Genomic DNA, 22827 nt, shown 5'->3' on the forward strand with positions numbered 1-22827 from the left:
AGTGTTTAAAGAATTGACACAAAGATATTCTGCTATTATTTAATTTAAGAGGAAGATGAAAAAAAAAATGAGTAAATGAAAATGTGTTTTCTATTACTGTTGTTTATTTTTGTTTAAAAGAAAAGGGATGTAACAATGGTACTGTTTCCACACGGACTGTGTTAGTTGAGACACAGCACATGCGCAGTTGTTGTTGTACCTGGAAAAGAGCGGAGACCACATTGTACTTAGAGTGAGTTACGGAAAGTGTTTAATAAAGTTCCCTGTGAGTAAGGGTAATACTCAACCGTCCAGTTTGTATAGTTTATTACAGAAGACAGAACAAACTGAAACAGGGAAGACGGTGTTAGCGGTGGATGCTAACCACTACCACTAGCCGGATTTAGCATCGAGCTAGCTCCCCACAACGGTCCTCATACTTGTTACCAGTCGAGGCTTTAGTTGTCAGTGACGGTCAGGAATCGGTCTGCAGCTCCAGCACGTCACTCAGACTGTACTTCTTTCTTTTGTCCTCCTGACTGCTGCTGCTGAGAGAGGGAGAGACGTGCTAGCACTCGTTAGCATCAGAGACAGCTAGTGCAGCTAGCAGCCCTGAGCCTTCTACTCTGCTGCAGTAGCTTCACCTGAGCTCTGTCAGAGAAAACACTGTCTCTCTCCGCCCAGAAACGTCTCTGTGCGCAACAAAACAAAGCAAAAGAGAGAAAATTGAGAGACAGAGCTGCCTGTCTCTCAATTTTCCTCAAGGAACTTCATAATTTTGCTCACTCCAGCTCAAAAATGCAGCCATTGAAAAAATTAAACCTCCTCCACTGTCAGTTTAAAATTAACCCTAGATCACAGTTTAAACTGGAGTTTAAAGTTCTGGTGCAACAGGATTAAAATTAAATTTAGTTTAGAGTAAAAATTAAACTGAGCAAACATCTGACGTCTAATGGACCTCCAGATCAGGTCCAGATCGCGTCGGTCGGTCCAGGACCACATCTGTACGTCTAACTGACGTCTAAAATAGGTCATATCTGGACGTCGTATAATAACCTCTTCTGGACGTTGATGTGACGTTCAATATCTGACCTAAAAAAGACGGGTGCACAATAATTTTTTATCACATCTTTTTTGGAAATCTTCAGCTGTGTGGTGTGACTCTCTCTTGACATCTATGTCCAAATTTGAATGTAATTTATAAAAATAATAATAATAATAATATATTTATTGACGAAATTAAGCCTGGCGTCTGGTATGGCTACGTAATCTGTGTGTGTGTGTGTGTGTGTGTGTGTGTGTGTGTGTGTGTGTGTGTGTGTGTGCGTGCGCGCGCGCGCGCGCGCGTTGCGCACTGCCCGATGGGCACTGATTGCCTAGCAACGGTTGAAACTTGGTGTACTGCGCATGCGCGAACCCGCGCAATTTGAATTTACAAGCGGTTAGTTTTGTGAGAAGCTGTCAGACAACTACGGATCATCGACGGTAGCTATATCTTATAGTTATGCACATTACCGCACATTACCTTTTATTTAATGTTAAAGTCACACTCTTTTGTATACTTAGTTAATAATGTGTTCATGGTATCAGTAACCCTCTGCTAAAAAAAAAACCCTCAGATCGTCAACTTTTTTTTTTCTCATTAGTTATAGCCTCACGTCACCAGCCATGATCAAAACGACTTTAATTCATGAGGATTTTAATATTTCATTATTCCTTTTTGTTTTTGCTCCATAGACTGTCGTTACAGCATGTTTTGATTGTCATGCACAATCATAACGGGATATTCTGCAACTTGGTCCCCCTCATTTGAAAGAGGTAAAATCTATCATTTTTACTGTTGATTAACGTTATCAGATTACATCATTTTACAATTTCTCCATGCAAAAATATTTTTCTGTGCGTTTATATGGATAGAGATAAAGTTAATTGGCTTGTTATCTCCAGCGGGATGGCGAAGGAGTAGGCCCGCATGCAGTTCAGTAGGTGGCAGCATGGGACTAGCCCGACCATGGATGTAGCCTGTTAGCTCTTGGTCACTCCTAAAGCAAATCCTAACAGGCGGTATCTGGATGAACTGACCACAGACTGGGGATTTAACGGTGACTTTCTCGGTAACAGGAGCCTGGGGGATCAGAGGTCGTTGCCTCGGTAACGGAAGTCTCTCTCGTCTCCTCTGCAGTTTGATCCGGAGCAGTGCGAGCGAGGACGGCGTCCTCCTCCTCTTCCTCACCGGCATCGCGGAGCGCGCCGCGGAGGAGCCGCAGGAGAAGGAGGCGCCGGTGCTGCAGGAGTCGTCCAGCGGCGAGCAGACGCCCAGCGACGGGGGCACACGGGCTTCAAGTCGGTGCTGTCGGCGGATTCATGTGACAGATTGGAGTTGTTCGTAGATCAAGAAACAGACAGGTTTTTTTTTTGTGAATTTCAGTGGACTGCTGCTGGATTTAATATTTTGATGTTGGACACTGCCTGAGGAGTTTTAATGCAGCCTGAACGCAGCTCAAACCGACCCGGTGCCTCAGCACGGACCAAGCTTTGATAAACACACCGGACCCACGTCGGTTTTACCGTATCCTCCCGTACACGGCAGCTCAGTGACGGCGGCTTTTTGACTCGTTACACACTGTGGTCTCTGTGTTTTAGCGATGGTACATCCTGAGGCCAGTATACAACAGGTAACAGTGTTGTTGTCTCTTTTCACCTCCTCTCTCCCCTGTGTACATTTAAATAGAGATCCCGCTACTTTATGTCGGCTTTGCTTGTTTACATTTCACAAAAAACTCCTAGAAAAGGATTGATTGACTGCAATTAATTTAATTGTTTACATCCTTACTTGGCTTGGCATGCACTGAACACGTGTGATCACACAGCAGTGAGTGTCGGGCGAGAGAAGACACAAGCTCAACAGACATAAAATATCTTGGATGTTCTTTGTAAGAGCTGAAGACAAAGTCCTCTTTTTGACTACTGTGTTTCATGTATGAACCAAATTATCTTTCCTGAAACATTGAATTTAATTTCCAACAAAAATAATAAAAGTGTATTTTGAATTCTGCATTGGACTTCTTCATGGGAAAGGAGGGACACAGGAGGGGGGGCATACACACCGTCAACAACAATATTTAATGTACGCACCCAAATGGTATTTGTGCACTTTCACAGTGCATAACATGCAGTTACAATGTACTTTGAATGCTGTATTGGATACATGGCCTAATCTACATAATTTCATAAGGCCATTGATATGGTCAATATTTTTAAATATTTAAAATAATTTTTATGTATAAATTACGTTCAAATTCGGTCAATATAAGACGTCAAGAGGACGTCCACGCCGACCATTTTTCAACCTTATTTGAACCTTGTATAGACGTCCTATAAACGTCAAAACTGAACGTCCAGAAGACGTCCAAAAAAGACGTAACAAAAACTTTCATTCTGCACCCGCCAGGGACCTCATTTCGACGTCGGACCATGACGTAGAAAAGACGTTGTTTCGACGTCGGCTTGCTCGCTGGGAGGTTTAAAGGGAGGTTTAAATCTAATCTGTCTTAATTTTGAACTAGGTTTAAAGTTTAGTGCAACAGAATTTAAATTTAAACCATGATTTAATCTGGTTTTAAAGTTAAACCTTGTTGGTGCAATCCAGCCTAAGTGATTGCTGTCGAAAGATACAACTATTTCCTAACAAGTGTTATAAACTGACCACAGACTCTGGATAGCGATGCTAATTTCTGTTAGCCCGTCTATGGTGTTTTACATTAACGTTAGCATTAAGCTAGCGGACATTATGCTTAGTTGTGACACTGGCTGTGTGTGTTTTGAATGTTGTTTCAAACTATGTGGGTTTGATTGAACATCTTTGATGCTTAAATATATATATATTACCGCTGAATATATTGCTTTACTCCTCTACACCGGCCGTTGCCATGGTTGTATCCATGGTACCTGCACCAGCTGTTACAATCGCTGTCGGAACATTTTAATTACGCGACGTAATACGTCATTAACTGTGCGGCGGAGTAGTGTCCGAAAGTGTTTTTTTATTTGACCAGTGAGTCCACTATATAGTCCACTATATTGAATTCACTATATAGGGAGTAGGGAGGAGGGAATGAGTGAGTGATTTCGGACACAACCATAGTTTTATTTCAGAGGAGAGTCAGAACCGTCACTTTAAATAACAACAAGTAGAACTGCTGTTTCACCACGAGTCAAAAACTGTCCAGAAAAGACAGATAGCGTTTTTTTTTTTTTCTCCAATGAAGCCGTCCCTCTGACAGGAAGTGCTGTTCCAGTCTGTCCCTCTTTGTCCCTCTTTGTCCCCGTTAATGCCCGTGTCAACAGGCCCGGGCGGCTTTTTGTGCGGCCGGCCGGTGAACAGCAGGAGATCTGTGTTCAGGGACACGCCCCCTTTAGAGAGGGGTCAGAGGTCAGGGGGGGGGGGGGCGAGGAGGATGTGGGGGGCCGGCGGCGTCAGCACTTTGGCCCCGTGTGTGCAGCTCCATCACGCTGTCTGTCGACGGTGAAGGGATGAATGGATGAGTCATGTCTTCATGCTGAGTTAGAAACATCTGACCCACTCAAACACACAAAACCATCACATTACAGGTTTTTATTTCATTCAGAAAACATCCAACATTCAGAAAACAGTAAATTAACTTATATTACACTGCAAAAACTCTATATCTTACCAAGAATATTTGTCTTATTTCTTGTAAAAATGTCTAATTTCTAGTCAAAACTAAACTCTTTTCACTTAGAATAAGACTCATCACCTACAAATCAGCTTGTTTTTAGATCATTTTCACTTGTTTCAAACACATTTTCACTTGAAATAAGTAGAAAAATCTGCCAGTGAAAGCAAGTTGTTTGTGCTTGTAATAAGAAAGAAAAACTGGCAGATTTTTCTACTTATTTCAAGTGAAAATTAGTTTGAAACAAGTGAAAATGATCTGAAAACCAAGTTCATTTTTAGGTGATGAGTCTTATTTTAAGTGGAAAGAGTTTAGTTTTGACTAGAAATGAGACAAATATTCTTGGAAAGATTTTGAGTTTTTGCAGTGTATTCATTATTTCTTTATTAAATCTAATAACAAGTGATAAACATTGTAATGCATCTATTTATTCATTCTATTTATTGATTATTGATCCTTTATTCCACTGTATTCCTTGGCATTCTATTTATTTATTCTACCTTATCTATCTTATTGTGTATTTGTGTCTTTTAGGGCTGCAACTGACGATTATTTTCATCATCAATTAGTTGTTTGGTCAATAAAATGTTTTTAAAAAGTTGAAAAACATCAGTCAGTGTTTCTCAAACCACCAGACGACATCGTCCTCTAATGTCTTGTTTTGTCCACAAACCAAAGAGAGACTCAGTTTATTGTCATAAAGGAACAAAGAAACCAGAAATATTCACATTGAAGAAGCTGGAATCAGAGAATCTGGACTTTTTTTTTCTTTAAAAACTACTGAAACTGGTTATTAGATTATCAAAATAGTTGACGATTAATTTAATAATCGATTATTGTTTGATTCATCGATTAATTGTTGCAGCTCTGTCCTTATGCAAGTTGTCCAAACCAGTTGTCCAAACAGGTCGTTTTTCAACCCTCTTTCTTTCTTTCTTTCTTTCTTTCTTTCTTTCTTTCTTTCTTTTGTTTTTAACGTTTCCAACAACGGCGCCACATGTAATGGACCCTGGTTGTCACGGTTACCACAACAAACACACCACTGTACCTGCACACAGCAACAAGGACAAGATTTAACTCAAATTTACGTGTTAGAAATATAAAATATAATATAATTTATCTGATATAAATGTGGATTAAAGTGAAGTGAAGTTAAATTATCGTTTGACTGAACCTGTTCAACACTGAAGCTGCTCATGTTGATGAGTATGAAGATCCATGTGTGTGTGTGTGTGTGTGTGTGGACCATGACAACATGAATCATGCTCCACACGTCACTGGAGGTAAACACACACACACACACACACACACACGTGTTTCCACTGAGTGTTTGTTTATTTACCCGGTGTGATCTGGGTGAAGCTTTGCAGATGTTAAAGTTTATTAAAAACATTCCCACAGATTCAATCTGAGCTGCAGCGTCGACCATCACAACATCCTGCGTGTCAACGTGTTATTAAACATGATAAATGACTGGGAGGAAATGTAAAATGTAAATCTGATCTGATCTGAACATCATGTACCACTTTATTTTACATTTTAACATATTTTATCCCTTTAAATAGATTAATAAATACAGGATTCATTTGAATATGTTACAAACAGGGGAATGCAGATTATAACAATAGGCTATACTACAAAAAAAGTCAGACACTAAATAATAAGAGAAAATGTACGATATCCCCGTCCAGACATCATTGATTGAATCATTGATCATTGACATCATTAACATCCTCATCGTACCTAAAGTCAAATAGCAACTTTATCTCCATTATTTTCAAAGAAGAGCAAGATAAACTTAGAAAGAATGGATATTAAATAGCCTAACTAAATAGACAAATACAGTAACAGTAAATGAACACTACAGTACGCATATACTCTTTAAATAATTTGGCACATAACATACAGAAAGTCTCTCTCGCTCCTTGTTTTTATAAACTATTTTTTGAAAATACATTTTATATGTTTGTTTTTTATTGTTGTATATATACATTTATATATTTATATTTATTATATATACTTTTTTTTAAAAACGTGTATACAATGCTGCTGTAACAACTGAATTCCCCATGTGTGGGTTACATAAACAGTCTTATGTCATTTCGTGTCATGTTTCATAAGACAGAAACAGATAATAAAAAAAGATTAAAAAAAAAAAAAGTAATGAGGCATTGGCCTAATTAACAAAAACATTAATTTTGTTTTCTGGTCCAGTTTGTATTGACTCGTAGTTTGTGCTCTACTATATTTATCAGTGTTTTAATCCTGTGTTCATTAAAGGGATACTTCACCCAAAATCGATAATTCACCAATCATATATCTACTCACCGTCATGCCAAGAAAGGGTTCGGATAACTTTCTGAAACGCTTCTCAAAACGCTTTAGGAGTTCCGGATTTTCATATAATGGCGCCGGTCGGATAGAGTTCACTTTTGAATGGTCCAAAACACAGACTATGAAACATCCAGATACCTCCATACTGCTCGTCCTACTGACCCAAGTGTCCTGAAGCCAAGACATGGAAAAGTTGTTCAGACAAAATTAATGTGGCGGACACTTGGGTCAGTAGGACGAGCAGTATGGAGGTACCTGGATGTTTCATAGTCTGTGTTTTGGACCATTCAAAAGTGAATCTATAGGCTATGTGCCTATATGAAAATCTGTTGCCAGCCGGACCCCCCCTGAAATTATCGATTTTGGTTGAAGTATCCCTTTAAATAAAATGTTTGTAGTTTATTTCAGTGATTATTATAATGGTTATGTCTGTCTCTATCTGGGTTTGGACCTGGTCTGGTTTGGTACCGAGGTTCTGTTCTGCGCATGCGCCGTGTGGTCCACTCACAAAACCTAAAGACTATAGACCACTATGATACAACAGAATTCAAAATAGGCTGGGATAATAAATCAAAGGCAAAGTTTATCAAAAAAAACAAAAAAAAACATTGCTCCACTCTCAAAAAACAAAAACTTTTCATGTACCGGTTCATCTTTGTTTTTTTAATAAAATGAATAAATTCACACACTTTTACAAAGTTTTTTAGGACTCAAACTCTTGGACAGCTAATTCAGAAAAAATACCCTCAAAATGTAAGACTTTATAAAGTTGTGAAAAGACTTTTTAATACTTTTTAAGGGTCTTGATTTTCCCAAAATTGATTTATCACCTTTTAACACTTTTCAAGACCCTGCTGTGCCTCCTTGGCAAAATTTATCAATTTTGGGTGAAGTGTTCCTTTAAATAAAATGTTTGTATCAGAGGTTTGTTTCAGACAGTGTGTGTGTGTTAGACTCTACATGCAGCAGTGGAGTTAATTGACATCGTTATAATGATTATTATAATGATTATGACTGTCTCTCTCTGGGTTGGATAACTCCAAAAGTTCTCCAAACCCTTCCTTATCACAAACCTCTGATACGAACATTTGATTTAAAGGGATACTTCATCCAAAATCGATAATTCACAAATTTTCTACTCCAAGCAAGGGTTGGGAAAACTTTTGGAATTATCCAGGTTTATTCTCTCTGGGTTCGACAACTCCAAAAGTTCTCGAAAACCCTTCCTTGGAGTAGAAAACTGGTGAATGATCGATTTTGGGTGAAGTGTGAAGTATCCCTTTAAATCAAATGTTTGTATCAGAGGTTTGTTGCAGTGTGTGCGTTAGGCTACACACTCTACATGCAACAGTGGAGTTAGTTAGTGACACCGTTATAATGATTATTATAATGATAATGACTGTCTCTCTCTGGGTTGGACCGGGTCTGGTTTGGTACTGGTTCTGCGCATGCGCCGTGTGGTCCACTCACAAAACTGGGGGCAGTGGGGAGAGAGAGAGAGAGAGAGAGGAAAAGAGAGAGAGAGAGGGAGGTAGAGAGGTAACAGGGATCCATGGAGCGTGTCACAGAACCGGTGTTTTCCACGTCTTCTTGTCCACGATGCTCCACAGACTTTCAATAATAATAAGATGCGTGTGTGTTTCCAGATTATCCCTTTTTTCCTCTTCGCCTTCCACTTCCACTGCCAGCCGCTCCGCGCTCAGGGTAAGTCCGCCTCTCTGGTCCCTCTCCCCGGGTCCAGACCCCCGGCGCTGCCCGCTGGCATGATGTTAAAGAGCCGCTGGGATGGAAGCAGCAGCTCTGATGATGATGATAGGAACTAAACTTGTTGATGCAGTGACAGCAGCAGCAGCGGAGTTGATTTATTCCCGGGAAAATATGGCGCCAAACTTCCATTCACAAACCCAACACTTCCACTTTCTACTGCGTGTTTTTGACCCTTTAGATCTCCAAAGAGGAAATATTAAAACATAATCTGATTACTTATGGTTGTGTTGTTAATTCGGCTGCAGTAAAAACCCAACAATCTGCTCTGTTTTTAATAAAAAACAACGAAATGTAAGTTGTTCCCATCGCCGGCTACCGCCCACCGCGGAGCAGCTCGCTGCGAAGGAAGTCACTTGTTGGGGAAAAAAAGTAGAAAAAACCACAGTAAAAGTTGAACATTAGTGTTTTTATTATGAGCCGAATGAACCAGACTGGTCCTGACATGGACTTCCAGGCTTTAGTCGGTGGTTTTCTGCTGTTTAACTTTGTTTTAAAAGTGAATCAAACACAAACAGTCGTTGTTGGGATTTCTCCTCGAAGAACGCGTCCGTTTTTTTCTGGGAAACGACAAGTTTAAAGTTTTGGAGACAAATGTAGGTAATTAAAATAATCATAATAATAATAATTACAACTTTAATCTGTTGTTTTTGGTGAGTTTGTGTTTGAGTTTAACAGTGATTAAAGTCTTTCCCTCTCAGAAGCCGGGATAGGAAGGAAACGGAGCTGACATAGAGGATTGGGGAGAGAGAAAAAAAAGAAGAGGGGGGGTGGGCGTTACCGTTACTATTACCATGGTGACGGACTTCGCGGATAATTTAGCGTTTTAACGGCTCATTAGCCTTTAGCTAACACACCGCGCTTCGTTAAATCGTCCTACGTTTTAAAACTTGATTCGATAACGAAGGAACTTTTTTTTTTGCTTCAATTCGGCATCGAACCCGTATTAGCTACCAATAAAAAACACACGATCCTCCCATTAAATAGGCTAACTCATGTTTTATAGGCTACGTTATTAAATCTAATTCTTTATTTCAGACACAGGCCATTTGATGATTAAAAGACAGACAAAGAATGCGAGAAACTAGTTCATTGTCCACTAGCTACTTAACCGTAAGTTACTTTTGCCATTGGAAATACATTTAATATAAACTTATACACATAGGCTATATATAAATAAAGCATTAACTTAAGTAAGGGTCAAGTTAACTAAATGCCAGTGCTTTGGTAACCTGGATGTGAACCGATCAGGGTTGTTATTATGGTATTTTCAGACGCCAACATCCAGTCGACACATAAAATGAAACTTTATAGCGTCCGTAACAGAACCTGACATGTTGTTATACATTCAGGACACAAACACATTATTCTCCTTTACCCCCCCACCCCACCAAAAAAAAGGAAAATCCACCTTAGCATGCAGAAAGCTATGTTAATTGAAGCCAGGTGCTGCTGCTGAGTGATGTAGTCGGCTCAGCGTCTGTGAAGCTGCCACGGTGAGAAACTGAGAAAGTTTAAAAAAAAAACACACAGCATGTTTGCCAAAATGTGTATTAGCTTTTTTTTCTTTTTCTTTTTGATTCACGGTGCTAATGAGTTCACAGGGACTTGTTAAGGCTGTTAGACAAACACAGAGGTGTGTGTGTTGTGTGTGTGTGTCCTTGAATCTTTGCTTTCACGTGTTAATTGTCTGAGTCAACATGGAGCTGCCACCTCTTCTTTTCTTTTGCTCGTCTGCTGCAACATTTCTGAGCCATTTGGCTACGGCAAGCAGATTTAACATTTAAAAGCTAAGTTTGACTCTCCGGAATTAACATTGTAGATATCAACAACGTCTTTCTGACTAGTCGTAACTACATTTTGAATAGTTGGATTTTTTATTCCAGATATCTGTAATTCAGTTTTGCCTCTCGTCAAAAAGAACATTTCAGATATCTGCTACTACATTCTTCCTTGGACAATTGTTGTCACTTTAACCATTCATGTGTATGGGGTTTGTCATTACAGATATCTACAGTTCAGTTGCAGATATCCACTATGTGAATTACAGATATCTGTAACTGAATTACGACTAGTAGCCTACTAATTCCAGTTTGAGATATCTACAACGTCATTTTGACTAGTCAAAACTTAATTTAAGATATCCGAAAAGGGACATGTAGATATCTTTAATTGAGGTGAATTAAAGATATCTAGAACTGGAATTATGACTAGTCAGAATCAAATTGTAGATATCTCAAACTGGAATTAGTACTAGTCATAATTCAGTTACAGATATCTGTAATTCACATTGCGGATATCTGCAACTGAATTGTAGATATCTGTAATGACAAACCCCATACACATGAATGGTTACAGTGACGTCATTTGTCCTATAGGAAGAACGTAGTTGTGGATAATATCTGACATGACAATTGTGGATAGGAAGAATGTAGTTACAGATATCTGAAATGTTCTTTTTGACTAGAGGCAAAACTGAATTATATCTACAACACATATCCAGTCTGGCTTTTAAATGTTAAAATGTCTTGTTGCTATAATTTGGCTTCAGCTGTTATCACGCTCTGCTGTGGAGCCTCCGTGGGCATGGTGGGGTTATAAATTGGTCTAACATGCTGGTGGGTCGGTCTTTGATGTCGAAGTCCACATGGGTGCAGGATGTGGATTTGCTCTGGCTAAATATCACTTTGTACACTTCTTTTTTTTCTTTCTTTCTGGCACATCTGCCTGGAACATGAAAGCAACACGGCTCTCAGATCCTCATTTGGGCCGCACATTGTCTCCAAACGGGGCCTTGCTCTACGCTGCTACGACAGCAATAAAGGTCTTAGGGAAAATCTAGAATCTAGTCGGTGTGATGATGAATAACAGCGCCATGTGGAAAAACCATCCACCGCTGCTTCTTCTCCTTCTTCTGCTGCTTCCTCCTCCGTGTAGAAATTCCTCGCATTTTTTTCTATCGAGTTTTTGCAAAAACTTCTCTCCTTCGTTTTTCTTTCATGTTGCGATTTTTTTTTTTTTTTTTTGGTGGTGGAGCTGCAGCCGTGAGAGAATGCATCTGGAACCAATTTGACTCCTCAAAGCAGAAAGGGGAAGAAGGAGGGGAAGGAGGGAAGTGAACGGCAGCCCTTTTCCCTTTTCTCTCCCTCTCCCTCTCTCCGTCCACTGCGAGCGAGGGAACAGGCTGCAGCCCCGCAAACGTAATTACAGTTTAGTGAACACAAGATTAAAGTGCAGCCTCTGGAGTTGAGTTTGGAGTTGAGTTTGGTGGCCGTGCAGCTCGGTGCATGTAGTGATTGTTGAATTGACCATGAAATATAATGTTTTTCCAACCAGCGAAGCTAAATATAAAGATGGAGAAATACACCCAGTGACATTATGAAAGGAAACAACAACAACACGCGTCGCCGCCGCCTGAAAAAAATGGTGAAATTAGAGCTATTTTTAATCCAGAACGAGGAGGAGACTTTAATTGTTTCCCAACAACTACAGCAGCTCTGCCCTCCTCCGTTCCCCCGGAGAGACGCCGAGTTCAAAGCCTGTTGCTATCAGCGGCAGGAATCACACTGGAGGTTTACATGCTGGTAAACACAGCCGACATGTCTCAGAGCCACAGGAAGGTTTCAGCGTTCAGCTGCAGATGCGCTGGACGAGCTGGGAGCTTATCATTAAGCTGCAGCTGCTGCACTGGTCTCAGATCTGCATGAAGCACCTGCTGCAGCTCCGAGAAACAACCTGAACCTCCGAGTCCAGGTGAACCGGTGGGTTAAAGTTGATAGTTCACCCAAAATTCAAATTTCATACTCATTATCTCCTCCCCCTCATGTGGACTAAGGGCTGGGAGAAGTTTCAGAGTCCTCCGTGGCTTCTCTGAGTTACAGGGGGTCTCGGCGTAGCAGTGCATGTCCATATGACGGTTGCAAATGGATACCAACTGTCTTCATAACAAAAAGACACAAAAAAACATCCAGATACCTCCATGCTGCTCGTATGTAATGTCCGTCTTGTATTGAAGCCCTGAAATGCGAAATTGTTCGGAAAAAAAATTAAATAAGTCTGTATTTTAAGCTTGTTTGTAGTGGAAGCTCCCAGTGTTGCTCTGCCAGAATCTCGCGCGATTTGCAGAGTCGTGAACTGAGTGTCAATGCAAATCCCGCGAGATTTGCACCGACACAGGAAGAGCAGTGAACTGAGACACTGGGAGCTTCCGCTACAAACAAGCTTAAAATACAGACTTATTTAATTTTTTTCAGAACAATTTCTCATGTCAGGGCTTCAATACAAGACGGACATTACATACGAGCAGCATGGAGGTATTTGGATGTTTTTTGGTGTGTCTTTTTGTTATGAAGACAGTTGGTATCCATTTGCAACCGTTATATGGACATGCACTGCTACGCCGAGACCCCCTGTAACTCAGAGAAGCCACGGAGGACTCTGAAACTTCTCCCAGCCCTTAGTCCACATGAGGGGGAGGAGATAATGAGTGCAATTTCAATTTTGAGTGAACTATCACTTTAACCACAGCATCACCGAGCCTTCACCACAGCGTCTGACGGTGATTTAGTTCCACTTTAATGCAGCTCAAGTGTGAAGAAAACACAGTTTTTCCATCTGTGTATTTGTTCATCTTTACGAAAAACCAAGAACATGAAGCATCTTCTTGTTTGAGTGACGTTAAATCGCCGTAACGTTGTTTAACTTTATGTCGTTACAAGATGAAAAACGTTCATAATGGTTCGTTGCAGCTGAAGTTGTGATTGGAATATCCTCTGTTTTACTTTCATGGCTTCTCTCTGGAGTTTTAGTAACAACAGGTCGGTGTCAGCCAATCAGAAGAGAGGAGGAGGCTCTGAGTTTGACGGCTTTGCTGTTGTGACATCACAAAGTGACAGGAAGTCCTGACGGCTGGTTTTTAAAGGCTCAGTTTCTGAATCCAGGCTGTGTGCATTTCTCTGTGGACTGAGGCTTTGATACTTTCACAGTATTAATATAGAACCTAGAGCTGCTTTATAATCACACTACACATGGACATCTACCTTTATACTGTATGGAGCTTTAATACAAACATCTACCTTTATACTGTATGGAGCTTTAACACAAACATCTACCTTTATACTGTATGGAGCTTTAACACAAACATCTACCTTTATACTGTATGGAGCTTTAACACAAACATCTACCTTTATACTGTATGGAGCTTTAATACAAACATCTACCTTTATACTGTATGGAGCTTTAATACAAACATCTACCTTTATACTGTATGGAGCTTTAACACAAACATCTACCTTTATACTGTATGGAGCTTTAACACAAACATCTACCTTTATACTGTATGGAGCTTTAATACAAACATCTACCTTTATACTGTATGGAGCTTTAACACAAACATCTACCTTTATACTGTATGGAGCTTTAACACAAACATCTACCTTTATACTGTATGGAGCTTTAACACAAACATCTACCTTTATACTGTATGGAGCTTTAACACAAACATCTACCTTTATTTTGAAGGAGCTTTAATACAAACATCTACCTTTATACTGTATGGAGCTTTAACACAAACATCTACCTTTATACTGTATGGAGCTTTAACACAAACATCTACCTTTATACTGTATGGAGCTTTAACACAAACATCTACCTTTATTTTGAAGGAGCTTTAACACAAACATCTACCTTTATACTGTATGGAGCTTTAATATCTAGCTTTATAAAGCACCACACTAATGAAAAATGACCATTTGTTACATGAATGAACTTTTTCTCCTGGATTTCAAAAACAAAGAGCATTTTAATTTCTTAGTGATTATTTTCTCACAGCAACAAGATGAACAAACTGGTCTCACAGTGTTTTAACGTATAGACGGAGAGGACACGATGTCCAGACGTCCAGACGTCCAGGGCTCGGGTCTCGTCCCCCTGTAGCTATTGACTCTATTAGAAATAAATAAAGGGCTATTCCAGGATAATTACATTTTCTGCTCATTTCCTGGAGCTCCTCTGCTCCTCTTCATGTTATGACAGACAGACATGCTTCAGTATATTTATCTCTGAAACAAAAGCTTTTCCCAGAAGCTCCTCTGCTAGAAATGCAATTAAACTGTGACTCTGCACAATCAAACTTTATTTTCCGTTTAATTTTTTTTAATGGGCTGCAGCTGGTTATTTGTAGACTCGACCAGTTTGAGTCAGAACCACAGAGAACCACAGAGAACATGGTCCATCAGATGATTGTTTAGTTTTGAAGGAGACGAGGGAAAGACGACAGGAAACAAAGACGTCTTCTCTGTTTTTTTTAATGTTTTTATCATTTTTTTTATCAATATATTTAATTGAAAACATTAAAATTAGATGTAATAATCAAAAAAGTAACATAGATACATGAACAAAGTCAAGTAAGAATAGGATTAAATAGAAAGCTTAAAGTAGGCCTACTGATACAGTGACAGTATACAAGTTTCCCAGAATGCATTTCGCAGCAACCGGTAGCGGTAGCTGTAAAACAGGTGAAAAGCTGTTTTATTTCCCGCTCTAGCGCTGTAATTATGTAACTTTATTAAGTTTTAATATTTTTTCATGAGAGAAAGTAACTGTTTAGATCCCAAATATACGGCCAGTTGATCCAAACGACGGCTGTTTAGAAGTTTACTCCGATGTTTTTCAGAGAAGTGAAGCTCAGCAGCGACCGGGACATCACAGAGGCAGCAGCCGGTCTGCAGAGCTGCTCGGCCGGCCAACCTCCGTCGTCATCCCGGGGGGAGAAAACCATCGCTAATTAACTTACCCGCAGGTTTTTTAGAGGTGATTGACATGATTATTTCATAGCAATAGGCGAATTTGCCAAAATGTTGAATGTTGAGTGTTTGTTTGTGGTGTTAGTTTAAAGACCGGTGCAGGGTCCTGGGATTGGAAATCCTGTTTTAGTTTTATGGTTTTTACTAAACGACGGCTCTGAAGATATCTATGAAATATTGGAATCTCTCCTATTTTCACTAGTTTTAATTTTTCATTATTTTCACCTCAAGATAAGATGAAACCCGTCTGTTCACATCTCTCTTTACACCTTGTTAGCATCTCCAGTGTCCACATTGAGATCTGTTTGAGATCTGATCACATAGCCTATTTACGCGTGTAAATTAAAAAAGAAACGCAGTCGCTGTCCACCAGGCTTGTTTGTTTTGGAAACCGTAGCGCGCCTCGATGACGTATTTCCACCCGCATAGTTGTATACGGATACTAAAGGACGCATTAGCCTACTATTACAGTTGTGTTCAATGTGGTCACAATGCGTCGAGGCTGAGTTTGTGGAAAATGTTCTAATCTCTTGTGAAAACAGACTTTACTGATACAGACGAATTGTTTTGGAGCTTAAAGGGATAGTTCAACATTTTGGCAAATTGGCCCATTGCCATAATCGCTATAGTCATAGCAGTAGGTTCGTTACCTTTATTTGTCGGTGTAAGCTGTTTTTAGAACGGAGGAGCGGAGCGTCAGGCTGCTCAGAGCTACGCTACGGAGGCTAAAGGAATTTCTTGGTTTCCCTCATCAAACTCATCAAATACAAAATCCCAAAACTCCAAAACGCTTTCGTGGACAAGTTGTGACCTGCACAACCACCACGCTATGAGATAATAATGGAACGTTACGAAACGGAGCCGTTTTCGAGGTAAATACAGGGTAAATACAGAGTCTGCTTGCTGAAAAACTGTCCCTGAACGCAACACGCATCAGCGGTTTTGCATGAATTTACCTCTAAAACAGCTCCGTCTCGTAACATTCCTTTAATATCTCATAGCGTGGTGATTGTGCAGCTCACAACTTGTCCACGACAGCCTTTTGGAGTTGTTGGGTTGTGTATTTGATGAGTTTGATGAGGAAAACCAAGAAATTCCCTTAGCCTCCATAGCGTAGCCCTGAGCAGCCTGCCGCACCGCTCCTCCGTTCTAAAAATAGCTTACACTGACAATTAAAGGTAATGAACCTACTGCTATGACTATAGCGATTATGGCAATGGGCCAATTTGCCAAAATGTTGAACTATCCCTTTAAAGTTTGTTCACCAAAGTCTAAATGTCATAGAAATAGCACAACATGTGAATAAAATAGTGAAATAAATCACTCAGTTTGAGTTAAATCCAAGGATATGGGAGTCAACGGATTTATGTTCCTTATCACACGGGTTTTAGCAGAAACATCCAGATATGTGAAGTCAGTTTTTCTTTCTGACAAACGTCTTGTTTATTCTCGGTGTTGTGAGCCTGGAGGAACAGCAGCAGCTCTGTGAGCCGGAGTAGCCGGAGGATCGGCTGCTGCTGCTGCTCCCATGAACACGAACGTTTATCAGCAGTAAATCTACAGCGTGTCATCCTGACAGCTCCATAAAACTCTCCAACACTCTGCAGCCATGAGAAATCTTCTAGCTGCATGGGACAAAGAAGTTCTCTGTGGCAGCGTTCGGCCCCGCCGCCCCAAGGCCTGATGGGAAATAAATACAGAAAAACATAAATATTGAAAAAACAACGTGGATTTCAACAGATAGAAGAGAATAAACCTCCATCTTTATGAACGATAAAGAGAGTCACATGACGTCAGCAGAGAAGAGAAGAGAAGAAACAGCTTTTTAATCCTCCTGTCGTCCTTCTGGGTCAAATTGACCCAATCTGTTCCCTTCCTCCTTTCTTCCTTCTTTTCTTCCTTTCTCTCTTCCTTCTTTCCTCCCTTCTTTCCCTTCTTCCTTCCTTGAAGAAATCTGTTTCCTCCCTCCATCTTTCCTTCCTTTTTCCCTTCGTCCTTACTTCTTCCTTCCTTTTTGATCCAGTTGACCCAATCTGTTCCCTCCCTCCATCTGTCTTTCCTTCCTTTTTCCCTTCCTTCTTTCTACAATCCCTTTTCCCTCCCTTCCTTCCTTCTTTCCCTTCATCCTCCCTTGAACGAATCTGTTTCCTCCCTCCATCTTTCCTTCCTTTTTCCCTCCCTTCCTTCCTTCTTTCCCTTCTTCCTTCCTTGAACAAATCTGTTCCCTCCCTTCATCTTTCCTTCCCTTTTCCCTCCCTTCCTTCCCTTCGTCCGTCCTTCTTTTTGACCCAATCTGTTCCCTCCCTCCATCTATCTTTCCTTCCCCTTTCCCTCCCTTCCTTCCTTCCTTCTTTCCCTTCTTCCTTCCTTGAACAAATCTGTTTCCTCCCTTCATCTTTCCTTCCTTTTTCCCTTCCTTCCTTCCCTTCGTTCTTACTTCTTCCTTCCTTTTTGACCCAATTGACCCAATCTGTTCCCTCCCTCCATCTTTCCTTCCTTTTTTCCTCCCTTCCTTCTTTCTACAATCCCTTTTCCCTCCCTCCCTTCCTTCCTTCTTTCCCTTCGTCCTTCCTTGAACAAATCTGTTCCCTCCCTCCATCTGTCCTTCCCCTTTCCCTCCCTTCCTTCCCTTCGTCCTTACTTCTTCTTCCTTCCCTTTTGACCCAATTGACCCAATCAGTTCCCTTCCTCCATCCTTTCTTCTTTCCACAATCCCTTTTCCGTTACTTCCTTCCCTTCGTCCTTAATTCTTCTTCCTTCCTCTTTTGATCCAATTGACCTGATCCGTTCCCTATTCCTCCATCTTTCTTTCCTTCCCTTTTCCCTTCCTTCTTTCCTCCCTTCTTTCCCTTCTTCCTTCCTTGAACGAATCTGCTCCCTCCATCTTTCCTTCCTTTTTCCCTTCCTTCTTTCTACAATCCTTTTTCCCTCCCTTCCTTCCTTCTTTCCCTTCGTCCTTCCTTGAATGAATCTGTTTCCTCCCTCCATCTATCTTTCCTTCCTTTTTCCCTTCCTTCTTTCTACAATCCTTTTTCCGTTACTTCCTTCCCTTCGTCCTTACTTCTTCTTCCTCCCTCTTTTGATCCAATTGACCGAATCTGTTCCCTCCCTCCATCTATCTTTCCTTCCCTTTCCCCTTCCTTCTTTCCTCCCATCTTTCCATTTGTCCTTCCTTCCTTCCTTCATTCCTTCCTTCCTTCTTTCCTCCCTTAATTCTTTCCCTTCTTCCTTCCTTGAACGAATCTGTTTCCTCCCTCCCTCCATCTTTCCTTCCTTCTTTCTACAATCCTTTTTCCCTCCCTTCCTTCCTTCTTTCCCTTCGTCCTTCCTTGAACGAATCTGTTCCCTCCCTCCATCTTTTCTTCCTTTTTCCTTCCTTCCTTCCCTTCGTCCTTACTTCTTCCTTCCTTTTTGACCCAATTGACCCAATCTGTTCCCTTCCTCCATCCTTCCTTCTTTCCTTCCTTCTTTCTACAATCCTTTTTTCCCTTCCTTCTTTCCCTTTGTCCTTCCTTGAACAAATCTGTTCTCTCCCTCCATCTTTCCTTCCTTTTTCCCTCCCTTCCTTCCCTTCGTCCTTACTTCTTCCTTCCTTTTTGACCCAATCTGTTCCCTCCCTCCATCTTTCCTTCCTGTTTCCCTCCCTTCCTTCCTTCTTTCCCTTCTTCCTTCCTTGAACGAATCTGTTCCCTCCCTTCATCTTTCCTTCCCTTTTCCCTCCCTTCCTTCCCTTCGTCCGTCCTTCTTTTTGACCCAATTGACCCAATCTGTTCCCTCCCTCCATCTATCTTTCCTTCCCCTTTCCCTCCCTTCCTTCCTTCCTTCTTTCCCTTAGTCCTTCCATGAACGAATCTGCTCCCTCCATCTTTCCTTCCTTTTTCCCTCCCTTCCTTCCCTTCGTCCTTACTTCTTCTTCCTTCCTTTTTGACCCAATGGACCCAATCTGTTCCCTCCCTCCATCCTTCCTTCTTTCCACAATCCCTTTTCCGTTACTTCCTTCCCTTCGTCCTTACTTCTTCTTCCTTCCTCTTTTGATCCAATTGACCTGATCCGTTCCCTATTCCTCCATCTTTCTTTCCTTCCCTTTTCCCTTCCTTCTTTCCTCCCTTCTTTCCCTTCTTCCTTCCTTGAACGAATCTGCTCCCTCCATCTTTCCTTCCTTTTTCCCTTCCTTCTTTCTACAATCCTTTTTCCCTCCCTTCCTTCCTTCTTTCCCTTCGTCCTTCCTTGAATGAATCTGTTTCCTCCCTCCATCTATCTTTCCTTCCTTTTTCCCTTCCTTCTTTCTACAATCCTTTTTCCGTTACTTCCTTCCCTTCGTCCTTACTTCTTCTTCCTTCCTCTTTTGATCCAATTGACCCAATCTGTTCCCTCCCTCCATCTATCTTTCCTTCCCTTTCCCCTTCCTTCTTTCCTCCCATCTTTCCATTTGTCCTTCCTTCCTTCCTTCATTCCTTCCTTCCTTCTTTCCTCCCTTAATTCTTTCCCTTCTTCCTTCCTTGAACGAATCTGTTTCCTCCCTCCCTCCATCTTTCCTTCCTTCTTTCTACAATCCTTTTTCCCTCCCTTCCTTCCTTCTTTCCCTTCGTCCTTCCTTGAACGAATCTGTTCCCTCCCTCCATCTTTTCTTCCTTTTTCCTTCCTTCCTTCCCTTCGTCCTTACTTCTTCCTTCCTTTTTGACCCAATTGACCCAATCTGTTCCCTTCCTCCATCCTTCCTTCTTTCCTTCCTTCTTTCTACAATCCTTTTTTCCCTTCCTTCTTTCCCTTTGTCCTTCCTTGAACAAATCTGTTCTCTCCCTCCATCTTTCCTTCCTTTTTCCCTCCCTTCCTTCCCTTCGTCCTTACTTCTTCCTTCCTTTTTGACCCAATCTGTTCCCTCCCTCCATCTTTCCTTCCTGTTTCCCTCCCTTCCTTCCTTCTTTCCCTTCTTCCTTCCTTGAACGAATCTGTTCCCTCCCTTCATCTTTCCTTCCCTTTTCCCTCCCTTCCTTCCCTTCGTCCGTCCTTCTTTTTGACCCAATTGACCCAATCTGTTCCCTCCCTCCATCTATCTTTCCTTCCCCTTTCCCTCCCTTCCTTCCTTCCTTCTTTCCCTTAGTCCTTCCATGAACGAATCTGCTCCCTCCATCTTTCCTTCCTTTTTCCCTCCCTTCCTTCCCTTCGTCCTTACTTCTTCTTCCTTCCTTTTTGACCCAATGGACCCAATCTGTTCCCTCCCTCCATCCTTCCTTCTTTCCACAATCCCTTTTCCGTTACTTCCTTCCCTTCGTCCTTACTTCTTCTTCCTTCCTCTTTTGATCCAATTGACCTGATCCGTTCCCTATTCCTCCATCTTTCTTTCCTTCCCTTTTCCCTTCCTTCTTTCCTCCCTTCTTTCCCTTCTTCCTTCCTTGAACGAATCTGCTCCCTCCATCTTTCCTTCCTTTTTCCCTTCCTTCTTTCTACAATCCTTTTTCCCTCCCTTCCTTCCTTCTTTCCCTTCGTCCTTCCTTGAATGAATCTGTTTCCTCCCTCCATCTATCTTTCCTTCCTTTTTCCCTTCCTTCTTTCTACAATCCTTTTTCCGTTACTTCCTTCCCTTCGTCCTTACTTCTTCTTCCTTCCTCTTTTGATCCAATTGACCCAATCTGTTCCCTCCCTCCATCTATCTTTCCTTCCCTTTCCCCTTCCTTCTTTCCTCCCATCTTTCCATTTGTCCTTCCTTCCTTCCTTCATTCCTTCCTTCCTTCTTTCCTCCCTTAATTCTTTCCCTTCTTCCTTCCTTGAACGAATCTGTTTCCTCCCTCCCTCCATCTTTCCTTCCTTCTTTTTACAATCCTTTTTCCCTCCCTTCCTTCCTTCTTTCCCTTTGTCCTTCCTTGAACGAATCTGTTCCCTCCCTCCATCTGTCCTTCCCCTTTCCCTCCCTTCCTTCCCTTCGTCCTTACTTCTTCCTTCCTTTTGACCCAATTGACCCAATCTGTTCCCTTCCTCCATCCTTCCTTCTTTCCTTCCTTCTTTCTACAATCCTTTTTTCCCTTCCTTCTTTCCCTTTGTCCTTCCTTGAACAAATCTGTTCTCTCCCTCCATCTTTCCTTCCTTTTTCCCTCCCTTCCTTCCCTTCGTCCTTACTTCTTCCTTCCTTTTTGACCCAATCTGTTCCCTCCCTCCATCTTTCCTTCCTGTTTCCCTCCCTTCCTTCCTTCTTTCCCTTCTTCCTTCCTTGAACAAATCTGTTCCCTCCCTTCATCTTTCCTTCCCTTTTCCCTCCCTTCCTTCCCTTCGTCCGTCCTTCTTTTTGACCCAATTGACCCAATCTGTTCCCTCCCTCCATCTATCTTTCCTTCCCCTTTCCCTCCCTTCCTTCCTTCCTTCTTTCCCTTAGTCCTTCCATGAACGAATCTGCTCCCTCCATCTTTCCTTCCTTTTTCCCTCCCTTCCTTCCCTTCGTCTTTACTTCTTCCTTCCCTTTTGACCCAATTGACCCAATCTGTTCCCTTCCTCCATCCTTCCTTCTTTCCACAATCCCTTTTCCGTTACTTCCTTCCCTTCGTCCTTACTTCTTCTTCCTTCCTCTTTTGATCCAATTGACCTGATCCGTTCCCTATTCCTCCATCTTTCTTTCCTTCCCTTTTCCCTTCCTTCTTTCCTTCCTTCTTTCCCTTCTTTCTTCCTTGACCCAATCTGTTCCCTCCCTCCATCTTTCCTTCCTTTCTTTTTCCCTTCCTTCTTTCTACAATCCTTTTTCCCTTCCTTCCTTCCTTCCCTTCGTCCTTACTTCTTCCTTCCTTTTTGACCCAATGGACCCATATCTGTTCCCTCCCTCCATCCTTCCTTCTTTCCTTCCTTTTTCCCTTCCTTCTTTCCTCCCATCTTTTCCTTCGTCCTTCCTGCCTTCGTTCCGTCCTTCCTTCCTTGACCCAGTAGGTTAACCCGTTATCTATGACGGTGTTGAAACGTTCAGTGAAGCAGGATTATAACTGAACACCATGACTCAGCATCTGGACTCGGCGCTGAAGGAAAGCAGATTATTATTATTCTCTGGCCCCAGTTCAGACTCCACTTGGCTGCAATTAGTCTCCAGCCGCCTGTCAGCACTTATACACTTTTATCTCCGTCTTCATAAAGGTTTTTTTTTTTTTTTCATGTTGTAAAATACAAAATGTTCAAATTTAAGAACAAACTCTGGAAAACAAAACAGGACGAAGATACAATACGTGCAGAAACTGATTTGTAAAAGATAAGAATCATGATTCATTTGTCAATCA

General features: G+C 41.4%; 1 protein-coding gene across 1 annotated transcript in view; it reads left to right on the plus strand.

Moving 5' to 3' along the window:
• The first annotated feature begins 8477 nt into the window (after positions 1–8477).
• LOC146966017 (reversion-inducing cysteine-rich protein with Kazal motifs-like) overlaps positions 8478–22827 on the plus strand; it is an 83031-nt gene continuing 68681 nt past the window's right edge. Inside the window, exon 1 of the mRNA XM_085763435.1 lies at positions 8478–8714. Coding sequence (XP_085619561.1) covers positions 8639–8714 — 76 coding nt within the window. The 5' untranslated portion in view covers positions 8478–8638. The remainder of the gene's footprint in view (positions 8715–22827) is intronic.

This window comes from Trachurus japonicus, chromosome 20 (genome assembly GCF_045865225.1).
Source record: "Trachurus japonicus isolate A0001 chromosome 20, Traja_1.0".
Classification (NCBI taxonomy): domain Eukaryota; kingdom Metazoa; phylum Chordata; class Actinopteri; order Carangiformes; family Carangidae; genus Trachurus; species Trachurus japonicus.